Source organism: Scleropages formosus, chromosome 20 (genome assembly GCF_900964775.1).
Source record: "Scleropages formosus chromosome 20, fSclFor1.1, whole genome shotgun sequence".
NCBI classification, from domain to species: domain Eukaryota; kingdom Metazoa; phylum Chordata; class Actinopteri; order Osteoglossiformes; family Osteoglossidae; genus Scleropages; species Scleropages formosus.
Genome location: NC_041825.1, coordinates 25,702,702 through 25,715,524, shown reverse-complemented (window position 1 = coordinate 25,715,524; position 12,823 = coordinate 25,702,702). Strand labels below are relative to the sequence as shown.

The 12,823-nt window shown below is 43.1% G+C and overlaps 1 protein-coding gene across 1 annotated transcript in view; it reads right to left on the bottom strand.

The window, feature by feature from the left end:
- LOC108927489 (uncharacterized) overlaps positions 1 to 12,823 on the bottom strand; it is a 129,740-nt gene that overhangs the window by 5,130 nt on the left and 111,787 nt on the right. Inside the window, 3 exon segments of the mRNA XM_029247008.1 lie at positions 337 to 639; positions 769 to 991; positions 11,099 to 11,232. Of these exon segments, the coding sequence (XP_029102841.1) occupies positions 337 to 639; positions 769 to 991; positions 11,099 to 11,232 (660 nt within the window).

Genomic DNA, 12,823 nt, shown 5'->3' with positions numbered 1-12,823 from the left:
ACCTGCTGCGCCACCGTGCCACCACACCACCCCCACCCACCACCACACCCCCCTACCTGATATCCTTCTCTAAAATATCTTACAATTATTTACCCATTTATACAGCTGGGCAATTTCAGTGGAGCAATTCAGTGTGAAGAGATCATCTAAAGGTCATACGGGTGGTGGTGGGCTTCAAACCTCAGACCTTGGGGTCTGAAAGCAGCAGCTCTAACTGCTAAACTACCAGTTGCCTGACTTCAGAAGTTTGTTCTGGCATTTCTGCTTGGAGTGTGTGCTTCATGTCTTCAACAGTTTTTTATCCACATTAATGAAAGATTATGGCAGTAAACTTACGTGACTTAAGCTCCGCCAGACTGACAGTGTCCTCTGTCAAGTTGAAGCATGGATGTTGAGCTCTGCAGGTGATCTTTTTAAGGGTGTTCCATTTATCCATGCTTATAGAATGCTTGGTGATGAGTCTTTGAGTTCCATTAGCATACTTTTTAATGGTATTTGTTTGGCCTGTTTCATGTTCATCATCAAGAACCCATAAAACTGTGGTGCCACGTAGTGCAATAACTGTACAAGTTGCCAGTATTTTATCAGCACTCTCCTTTGGTTTCTCAAGATACACTGATGGTGGAGGGACTGGATAAGCTAGAATGGAGTTAATAAATGTATGTTGAAATGTGAGGCTGAAATGTGATGTCAGGCTCAGATGGGATGTTGTACATGCAAATTGTAGCTGTATGTAATAAAATCACCACAGATGCAACCAGAACCTACCTGAGCATATGCTGATTTTCTCTGAAAGTATCTTTGCATCATGTGTGGTGCTGCATGTATAAGTTAGGCCTTGGTACCACTTCTCTGGGTCCACCTTCAGAATGCTTGTTAGGGTGAACCTTGTGGTTCCATTGCCCATGCTCCTGAACTCCTTGTTAACAGCACTGTATGTGACTTCTTGGGTTCCTTCTTTCCATGTTACATTGATTCCTTTGGGGTAATACTCAGAAAATGTGCAGAGCAAACTGATATCTTTCCCCTTGTCCTCCTTTGTCCATATTGATCCGTTCAAACTTATATGCTGAGGCACTGCCTCATCTTCTGAAATACAGAAAACAACAGTCATAACTCTTCATGGACAGACTTAGAACAAATTTGTTCCAAACAACTACCCTTTGTGTTCCATTGATAACCATAAATATCTGAGTAAATACAAATGGAAATGATTATGCAGTGTACAAAATAGCTATCATGTGCTTTAGTTTTAGAGGACCCATGCATTTCTTTGACCAGAATTCAATTCAATTCACACACAGTCTGAAACCACGCGTTCCAGGTGGGGTCGCAGTGAACTGGAGCATAGCCTGGCAACACAGGGCGCAAGGCTGGAGGAAGAGGGGATACACCCAGGGCAGGACACCAGTCCGCTCGCTGCAAGGCACCCCCAGTAGAACTCAAACCTCAGACTCAGCAGAGAGCAGGCCCTGGCCAAAACTGCTGCACCACTGCCCCCCTTATTCAATTCACACACACACACACACACACACACACACACACACTGACTGAAGCTGTTTGTCCTGAGCAGGGTCACGGTGAGCCAGAACCTAACCCAGCAAGACATGGCGCATGGCTGCAGGGGACAGACCCCAGACGGGACACCGGTCTGTCACAAGGCACCTCAAGCAGGACTCAAACCCCAGACCCACAAGAGAGGAGGACCCGGCCAAACCTGCTACGCCACCACGCCCCCAGTTCAGTTCAATTCAATACAATTTAATGTTAGGGAGCGCCTTTCTCACTGCGGCACAGAACACTGAATAATGCCAAACTTGGTCAATAGATGGAGCTCCTCAGCAGCAAACACTATCGGTGTCTGACATTACATTTCTTTGCTCCTGTAAAAGTCTGTACAATATTATTGTTATTAATATTTTTTTCCCAGGAAATATGTATGTATGCATGTATGTATGCAAGCAAACATTTACTTTTATTTCTTTGGGTGGTTTTGTTGATCTGTTGCTTACAAAAAAGTTTCATAAATAATGCATTTTTCTAAAGTATTATGAACTGTTTTTCGACGCGAGGGGCCGTCACGCCATGCGCCACCCCGCCCCCTCCTGTCGCCAGGTATACATAGCACCGGATCCCCATGCTGGACCTTGCAGATTGTGGGCCCATATGGCCCCCCCACGATGCCTTTTCGGGCTGAGCCCGGGCCGGGCTATGTGGGCTGCCACCAGGCGCTCAGGGGTAGGTCCCAGTGACCCTCTTCCGGGCAGGGTAAATGTTCTCTTGTTTACTTTTTTATGGAGGTTTTTGGATCGTGTTAGTCTGGATCTTCACTGCAGACCTGTTCACCTTGGAAGACCCTACTAGGAGCATAATGCTCCCGACGACATAGCTCTGGAGATCCCTAGATCACGCAGGCCCTTCCGCCACACCAAGGCCCCGATCTAAACCCAAATGGTGAAATGTTATTGGACTTCTGTGCTAGTCATGGTTTGTCCATAACAAACACCATGTTCGAACACAAGGATGCTCATAAGTGTACTTGGTACCAGAGCTCCTTGGGCCAAAGGTCAACTTTGTAGTTGTTTCTTCTGACTTGAGGCCACATGTTCTGGACACTCGGGTGAAGAGAGGTGCTGAGCTGTCAACTGATCACCATTTGGTAGTGAGTTGGATCAGATGGCTAGGAAAACTGATGGACAAACCTGGTAGGCCCAGACGTTTTATGAGGGTGTGCTGGGAACGACTGTCAGAGGACCTTGTCCAAAATGATTTTAACTCACACCTCCGGGAGAGCTTCTCCCATGTCCCGGAGGAGGTAGGGGACATGGAGTCTGAATGGACCCTGTTTAAAACCACCATTGTGGAAGCAGCCAGGCACAGCTGTGGCCAAAAGCTTGTTGGTGCCAGCCAGGGCGGCAACCCCAGAACCTGCTGGTGCACACCAGTGGTGAGGGAAGCCGTCAAGCTGAAGAAGGAGGCCTTCAGGGCCTGGTTAGCTCTGGGAACTCCTGACTCAGCAGACAGGTACCGGTAGGCGAAAAAGGCGGCAGCGGTTGTGGTTGCAGAAGCAAAATCCCGGGCATGGGAGGAGTTTGGAGAGGCCATGGACAACGGTTGGCTTCAAAGAGGTTCTGGAGAACCACCCGGCAGCTCAGAAGGGGTCAAAGGAGTTTCGCTCAGGCTGTGTTTAGCAGGAGTGGAGAAACTCTGACCTCTGATGAGGACATTGTCGGGAGGTGGAAGGAGCACTTTGAAGAACTCTTAAACCTGAGTGATATGCCTCTCTTACAGGAGTCAGGGCCAGAGGCTTTCGGGTTGTCAGAGTTCATTTCCCTGGTGGAAGTCACTGAGGTAGTTACTAAGCTCCACAGTGGCAAAGCACCGGGGGCGGATGAGATCCTCCCAGAAATGCTTAAGGCCCTGGATGTTGCAAGGCTATCATGATTGACACGCTTTTGCAATGTTGCATGGACCTCGGGGACAGTGCCCTTGGATTGGCAAACTGGGGTGGTGGTCCCTACCTTTAAGAAAGGGGACTGGAGAGTGTGCGCTATCGGGGCATCACACTTCTCAGCCTCCCCGGGAAAGTCTATGCCGGGGTGCTGGAGAGAAGGCTCCGGCCGATAGTTGAACCTCAGATTGAAGAGGAACAATGCGGATTCCGCCCTGGTCGTGGAACAGTGGACCAGCTTTTTACCCTCTCACAGATCATTGAAGGGGCATGGGAATTTGCTAATGCAGTCTACATGTGTTTTGTGGACTTGGAGAAGGCCTATGACCATGTTCCTCGGGAAATTCTGTGGGAGGTGCTTTGGGAATATGGGGTACCGGGGCCACTATTGCGGGCCATTCGATCCTTGTACATGTGGCGCGAAAGCTGTGTCCGCATACTCAGCATTAAGTCAGGCCTGTTCAGTGTGGGTGTTGGACTCCGCCAAGGTTGTGCCTTGTCTCCACTCCTGTTTGTGGTTTTCATGGACAGGATATCAAGGCGCAGTCGAGGTCAGGAGGGCATTCTGTGTGGGAGTTGGCAGGTGACGTCTCTGTTTTTTGCGGATGATGTTGTCCTTTTGGTACCATCACATGGATGCCTCCAGTACGCACTGGAACGGTTTGCAGCCGAGTGTGAAGCAGTGGGGATGAGGATCAGCACCTCAAAGTCTGAGTCCATGGTTCTTTCACAGAAAAGGATGGTATGCCCCCTCCAGGTTAGGGGAGAGTTTTTGTCCCAGGTGGAGGAGTTCAAGTATCTTGGGGTCTTGTTCACGAGTGAGGGAAGAAGGGAGTGTGAGATCGGCCACAGACTGGGAGCAGTGGCAGCAGTAATGCGGTCGCTGTACTGGACTGTAGTAGTGAAGGGGGAGCTGAGCCATAAGGTGGCGCTCTCCATTTACCGGTCGATCTACATCCCTACCCTCACCTATGGTCATCAACTCTGGGTGATGACCGAAAGAATGAGATTGCGGATACAAGTGGCCGAAATGAGTTTTCTCCGCAGGGTGCTGGGACTCACTTTCCCTGACAGAGTGAGGAGTTCGGACATCCGGAAGAAACTCAGAGTGGAGCCGCTACTCCTTCACATTGAGGGGAGCCAGTTGAGGTGGTTCGGGCATCTGATAAGGATGCCCCTTGGGCGCCTCCCTTTGGAGGTATACCAGGCACGGCCAACTGGGACAAGGCACCGAGGTCGGCCCAGGACCCGCTGGAGGGATTATATCTCACAGTTGGCCTGGGAATGGCTGGGGATCCCCCAGGCTGAGTTGAAGGAAGTTGCGGGGGACAGGGGCGGCTAGACCTCTCTGCTCTCCCTGCTGCCACTGCGACCCTTTTAGGACAAGCGGGACAGAAGATGGATGGATGGATGGATCATAATCCATATACTGTTATTGTTTTGCGGGTCCTTTTCCCCAAAAAATGTATGTAATAACTCGTTTACAGGCGATTTTTGGCTTTAGGCGTTGTGGCAATATGCCAGTCCGCATGCTTTTCGCACACACTGGATTCGTATATATAGTGGAATAGAAAATATACCGGAACATAAATGGCCAAACCACAAATGCAGGCGACAAGATGAAAAGAAAAACACATCAGAATCCAAATCCACACACTGTTGTTGTTCAATTACTGAGATTAGCACACAATAACACAACTTTTTTTAACTTTGTGTACAAAGTCAACTGAAATATAGCCTACATTTGAAAAATAACACCACCACTAACAATAACAGTAACAGCAATAGCACAACAATAATATAATAATAATAATAATAATAATAATAATAATAATAATAATAATAATAATAATAATAATTTAGCTGATACCTTTTCCTAAGCGATTTATAATTAGAGTAACAACTTTACAGCTATTTCCAGATTTATTATTATGCATCCGGATGTTATTACTCCACCAACTGTTTTGCTGTGTTTAAGACTGGTTTTTCATTTTCCAGATCATTCCTGCATGAATCCGCTTTCATAAAACTGTTAATTTAGTGTTTCGTGGTTATTCATACATGTTGCTATTAGGGTCAAATAGAGTAAATTCGGAATGGAGAATTCTCGTTCTCGTGTGGGATCGAACGGGAAAATTATTAAAACTGCATTTTATCTACTAACTCTACTCCAGATAGTTAAAAAAAAATCAAACGCCCGAATCGTGTCTATGCACTTTTTTCCACACACGTAGAATTAATGCAAATAATTAATGCAGCATTTCCAAGAAGTGAAAGCGCAACCTTATGAACCGTTGCGCCAGAGGCGTTTGGCCGATTCTGCCCAAGTTTCTGCGGGCAGTCGGGTAGAAACGGCGCTGAGGGTCGAACGCCAGGGTTGCGCTTCGGTGGCGCGTGGCGGAAAAGTTAAATAACAGCTAGAGCCAAAAAGAGCTTCTGAAAGCCGAGAAGCAGAAGTGAAAAACAGAAGCCGTGGACAGCTGTGTCTCACATAGGACACCAACGGGCGTCTCTAGACTACGGGTGCTCTTTCGGATGCACCTGCTACTGAAGAGATTTACACATGGCTTTCGCTCTTCTCTTTTACACTTCTGAATTGAAAGGCGAAACCTGAGCTCATTTTGCTACGCTAAATGTGTTCATGCTAAACATTTCATTAATTAGTCCTGTAGGAAAAACACTTCTTTAACCAGTTTTATTTCTCAAATGTTGCTCTTTGACCCTTTTGTGTTTATCTGATATCAAAATGTATAATTAAAATACTTCTAGGAACATTTGGAAGAGCATTAAAATCGCAAATCTTTTGATTTGTACATATCATTTCAAACTGTGACATTCAGCCATAAGACACAAACAATGTGTAGGCAATAACGATGGAAACGTTATGTTATTCAGATTCAGGAGACAATTGTTAAAATGATTATTCAACAAACTGAATACATTTTAAATATATGTTGACTTGTTTATTTTGAATTTCAGTAATAGAACGACACAATGCTGACACTAAGCGAATATAAATGATAAATTTCACAGGGTAACAGTAAGTGTCCCGACAGTTTAAACATTTAAATACTACAATTAGCACAATTTTTTTATATATTACGTAATATATAATATACATTATATATTATATGTTTATATTTTTTATTATATAATATATAATATTATAATAGAAAAAAAAAATCGTATGTATAATTTGACTATTTTTAAGCACGGAGCAGAAGATTTACAGTGGACGAGCCACAGATGTCTTTGTAACAAATCAGAAATATGTAGGAGTCACCGCTGTTGCAGTACTCGTGGGCAAAGTACTTACTCTGAATTCTTTATATAAATGTGTTGGTTAACAGCATTACAAAGGCAGGTTCAAAAGCAGTAAAACCTTTTACAAAACCTCTGAACCGTAAATCTGACATAGATAATATGGCTGAAGACAAATCATTGCGGTTTCACCGGTTTCAAGTACGTGCAAAATTGTTTTAAATTTGTAGTTCATACTGTAAAAATGTTCGAGTGTGCTTTTATTGGCCTGAAAACGTGAATGAGTTTATTACCTCCCAGACTTCATGTGCATAACTAGTGTTGCGCAAATAATTCAGTCGATGTACTAAAAAGCAGAATTGTATAATGGGACTTTTTTTCAAGAAGTCGCACCAATACGTCCGAAACTTGTGTCCCTTGACAACTTTGAACCCAGTGTAAACAAACAAGATAAGTATTTCACTATGCATTCTTGCAAGCAGCACCAAATAACTAGCCATTCAAAAATCTTTTCATTTTTTGAAACAATCGACATGAAACCAGCAATACTGATGATTATTTGTAATCTGCTGAAACTAAAGACCGAAAAGTTGCTGCAGTGAATGCAGCTGTAAACTGAGTGTTAAATTCTGAATTTCTGTAAATTTTCATATTACTTTTAATTATTTGTTAATTATTTTAAATCATTTTCCACTTATCACGTGGCATCTTTCTACGCCACAAGCTATATATGTTATATTCATTTATATATAGATATAATGTATATTTATACACACATGTCTATGTACACACACACACACACACACACACACACACACACACATATACATACAATTGATGATCTTGGATTTATTTGTATTTTGTGTCAAATTCTCACCGATTTCATTGAAGTTATAAAATTTTAATATTTAGTGCAGCTATAATACGACAGTTGCGCCTCTATGAAACGCCGCCAATTGCTAATTCATCTAATTACAAGTAACCGTTTCAACAGAGGAAAAGTGGGTTCGGGAAAAACACATAAATACAGTAATTACCACCTGCAAAAATCATTGTGCATCAAAAATTAAATTACAGTTTAATGTAAAAACTTACCAAAACTGCAGTTACTTGATAAAGTACAAAATAATTAACGTATAGTTTATAACTCTTTCATTCCAGCGCTTTTTCACCCAGCTTCTCTCAAGAACTGACTGTATTAATTTCAACGAACAAAGGACAACAAAATGCAAGCAATGAATGCCTTACGTAAACACCTTTATTTGAAAACTACGAAAATAGCGCAGAATAAAATATTTGTGTGAAAACGGTGTGACGACGTACACAGTGATATACTATTGAATACAGACATTGATAATATAACAACACAAAATATTTCTAGAAAAAAATGGCAGAAGTACATATACTTAAAATAAAGACATCGTTCACATTTAAATGATAAAGCTTTGAGTACTTTGTTCTGGATTCTTCTGATCCTGTCTTTCATTTCACCTGAAATGAGAGAATCGTGTGAGTGGAAATCAGTAATTTAAATTTTTCACACTTGAAAGTACACAAAACTGAGGAAAAACTGATGGTCACAGAAGCCATAGTAAAGAGTACGTGCAATAAACAGACATTTTTAGATGACTATCCAAAATATCTCACATATGAAACATACGAATATTTTCAGAAATAAATTCTGAAAGGAATTTATTGTTATTGAGTTGTTATAATTTTAAACTTAAAGCTTTATATTGACCTTGCTGAGGGCAGAGAGATTGACTAAATAAACTTAATATATATAGCGCTAAGTAAACAATGTAAATACAGTTCAACCTTCCGACGTTCAACCGTATGTTGAACTCAATCAACATTACATCACATTCATTTCAGAAACGACAATTTAAGTCTGACAGATCTAATAGGAATTGAATCACTTGTTTGACTAAATTATATTATATATCAGCTGCAGAAGCTTGAACCATTCTGGCAATTTTGGAGACCTAATAAAAGCTTTCGTGCTCCAGTTATGCGACTCAGAAAACTAATAACTATGTAAACAAAGTTCTGGGCTTCTCCTGTAAACCACACAAACTCTTAAAAACCCAACAGGTCGCCTAAGCTATATAACCTAGAGCGTTAATTCTTCACACTTTTGTAAAATTTCCCCCAATATATAATATCCACAGCAGAAAATGAATAAAATTGAAATTAATAATTAAAAGAAAACGTTCTGATTATAGGGGGTGCGGTGGCGCAGTGGGTTGGACCACGGTCCTGCTCTCCGGTGGGTCTGGGGTTCGGGTCCCGCTTGGGGTGCCTTGCGACGGACTGGCGTCCCGTCCTGGGTGTGTCCCCTCCCCCTCCGGCCTTATGCCCTGTGTTACCGGGTAGGCTCCGGTTCCCCGCGACCCCGTGTGGGACAAGCGGTTCTGAAAATGTGTGTGTGCGTGTGTGCGTTCTGATTATGACTGTGTATGAAAATAAACCGACCTATTAAATCGTGTGCAAGGATTGACTGCACAAAATACTACACACACACATTTTCAGAACCGCTCGTCCCTTACGGGGTCACGGGGAACCGGAGCCTACCCGGCAACACAGGGCGTAAGGCCGGAGGGGGAAGGGGACGCACCCAGGACGGGACGCCAGTCCGTCACAAGGCACCCCAAGCGGGACTCGAACCCCAGACCCACCGGAGAGTAGGACTGCGGTCCAGCCCACTGCGCCACCGCACCCCCATCCACAAAATACTAATACTAATGAAATTAAATGCGTCTAATGTTTACATTGACATACATTTACGTTTATTCATTTGGCAAACGCTTTTCTCCAAAGAGACGTATATCGCGGAGAAAAATAGAAGTACATTACATCAACAATATGTCACAGATATATTTTATAATCATTAAGCTGCTGTTTCATTGAAACATCGTGGAGTATTTTATGTCATGACTGCTATAGGATGCAGGGGGTGCGGTGGCGCAGTGGCGCAGTGGGTTGGACCGCAGTTCTGCTCTCCGGTGGGTCTGGGGTTCAAGTCCCGCTTGGGGTGCCTTGCGGCGGACTGGCGTCCCGTCCTGGGTGTGTCCCCTTCCCCCTCCGGCCTTACGCCCTCTGTTGCCGGGTAGGCTCCGTGACCCCGTAAGGGACAAGCGGTTCTGAAAATGTGTGTGTGTGTGTGTGTGTGTGTGTGTGTGTGTGTGTGCTATAGGATGCATTCCTGCTAAGTCTTGACCGAAATGTTGCTCCTTATTTGTCAACATGTCTTACTACAAATACTAGTAGGACTCATTTTAAAGAGAATACTAAAGTTAAAAAACAAAGCAAAGATTCATTTGTATTTATAGTTTAAATCATTGTAATTTACGATTACGTTTATTCATTTAAGAGATGTTTTTCCCCAAATCAACTTATTACTCAGTAAATAAAAGTGCATTTCATCAGCAGGTTCAGTTGAGAGATTACAGATGCAGATATGCACTTCTGTAAAATCTCTCACTTAACCCGATATCACACGATACCTCATACATATAGAATTTGTAGAGAGTAAATTTCATAACTGATAATGTAGGGCAAGGTTATGGAGTAGATAGGAGATCAGGAGAGAAAGGAGTCCGAAAGAGATGCCGAGACCCTTCTTGAATGCTGAGAAAGATTCAGCAGTTCTGAGGGACAGAAGGAGATTATAAACAATGTTTTATGAAAACGGTTCCTGTTATTTTCTAGGGAAGTAAATCCTCACTGCAGACCGTTTCGCAACAAGACACAATTCGGTATGTAACATATACAGTATTACAGTTTTCAGGCGAGAGCAACCTGTACTGTTACTTAGCATTCCCAGGACTGTATCATTCCTTCTGTATTTCAGATGACCAGCTAAACCATCAGGAAGGAAATGTGCTCTTGTAACAATAGTGTGTTTATGAAACTCGTAACACGCCTAGCTTAGAGCTCAGCTTGCTCTTTTGGCAGTTTCTCTGTCAGTGGCAAGGTGTACTGTTCTATCGCATACATAAAAAGCTTCACATTTACATGGATGGGCAGTGAGGCGTGTGTAATGTATTCGCTGGTACAGATCCAATGTACCAGAGAGGCTGAAACTTTAATTGAGCTCCCACGGCACTCGCCTCCGTCAGTGCACTTAATGCACAACACTCAGGAGTTTAAGATGCAATCCATAAACTGCTGTTCAAATGAAGCACACAGAATCACATCACTTCGGGAGGGAGTGGAAAAAAATCACAATTCAGCACTAAGTCTGCGAGCTCATTCCTCTCTGCACGCTCCCGCAATACCAATAGGACACATACGCCGGTGTGTTCTATCGCTCTAAATGCACACGCTTGGTCCCTTCTAGCGTCGTGCGAAGACCATCAGTGCGAAGAGGTCTGGTGCCTTTACCTTGACAACAGTCGCTCCAGCGCTGTAGAGAAGGGAGAGCAGGAAGAGCACAACGAAGGCGAAGACCGTGCTGCCCAAGTTGTCACACTCTTCTTCTGAGGCGTCCTGCCCCATGTCAGTATGGAACATGCAAGCTGCAAGCAGAGAAAAAGCTGATTACAAATAACCGCCTTTAGGTTGTTAGGAGGTGTAAATATATCTGGAGTATATCTGTTTTACAAAAAAAAAAGCTCCCAAAATTCACCTTTTCTCATTCCCGAGAATTTTGCATGTATGTGTATATGTGTGTGTGTATACGTGTACACCATTTTTATTTCATCATGTAGATCGAAAAAACTGGAATTAGCAAGAAGAAGCGTAGTTAACCGAATTAAATTTATTTTTAGTATTGATAAGAGCTCTAACTTAATTTCGGCTTTGCCTCTTGTTCTGTTTATTGGAACAGACACGATCGATGATGTTTACTTCATCCTGGCTTTTGTGTTACTTTTAAATTATACATCTCAGTGATAATTATAGGCCTCGAAGAAAGTGTACAATAATGAATAAAACAATTACGCGAAACCTAGTGTTTTTAAACATATTTATCAGTTTAATTAACTGAACTGTGAACATTTATTATTTTTTCAAAATATTTATCGATTTTATCGTGCGATTTCTCGCACCTTTACCGTTTCCTGCTGCTGCACAAGCTTCAAAGAGATCACATGTCATAAAAAAAACCTCCAGTGAAGCCTGGGAGGAGAGGCAGGGAAAGCGACCCAGAAGCTTGGACTAAAGGTGTTCGAAATGCGGTCTTGTACAAATGTCAGTGGGTGCAGAATCATGTGTGTGTGGCAAGGTGTGCAAGAACACGTGAGGTCTAAAAATCTACCAGGCTACAATAAAATACTTGCAGGTAGAGCATGTGTCACAGCACACAGGTAATGATGCCCCTATTGCGAAGCAGGAGGGTCTAGGCCAGCAGGCAACCCATAATGACACAAGCCCCTACCCCAGATGGAGTAAAGCCTTTATTCAGCCATTACTCTGGCATTGTTTTTGCTTGCTTGTGTATCTTACAATACTTTAAAAAAAAAAAAAAAAAAATTGGTAGGAGGGTATCAGGATTTGTCTGTCCTGTGTTTTATGCACCTACCTGAATGATGAACCTTGGTGCAACAAGTGGTAGGCAACAAACTAGGTTTACTTGAGTCACATGTCTGCAGCAATGTCTCTTTCTCTTAATGTAACGCATAAATTGTACTTTTGCTAAGATGTACGTCGCTTTGGACAAAAGCATCTGCTAAATGAATAAATGTAAACGTAAATGTAATGGAAAGGGTTGGGTGAAGTTGCCTCAGGGGTAACAACAGGAAAGAGTGGTGTCGTTCTGATAAGGATGTACTATAGATAAGGTGCTGGAAGAAACTTTAAAGTGGATATTGATAAGAGGTTCCAGACTAGAACCATTGTGATTAGTTTAGGAGCAAAGAGGTCTGGCAGGGAAGAAGAAGGCAGCCAAGTCAGGGTACGCTAGAAACAATCAAGCACAGAGGGCCCAGGGCGCAGTAATTGAAGGTGTTGTGATGTTAGTTCAGGGTAGCAAGTGAGGAGGAAAGAATAAGACTTGCAGACGTAAGGTGCACTCTAAGGAAGATGTTTATATCTCTATGGAGAGCAGAGCAGCACTGGAGAAAGAGGAGAGAGACCCAGAAAGAAGACAGCTTTTCTTTTGCATATCTG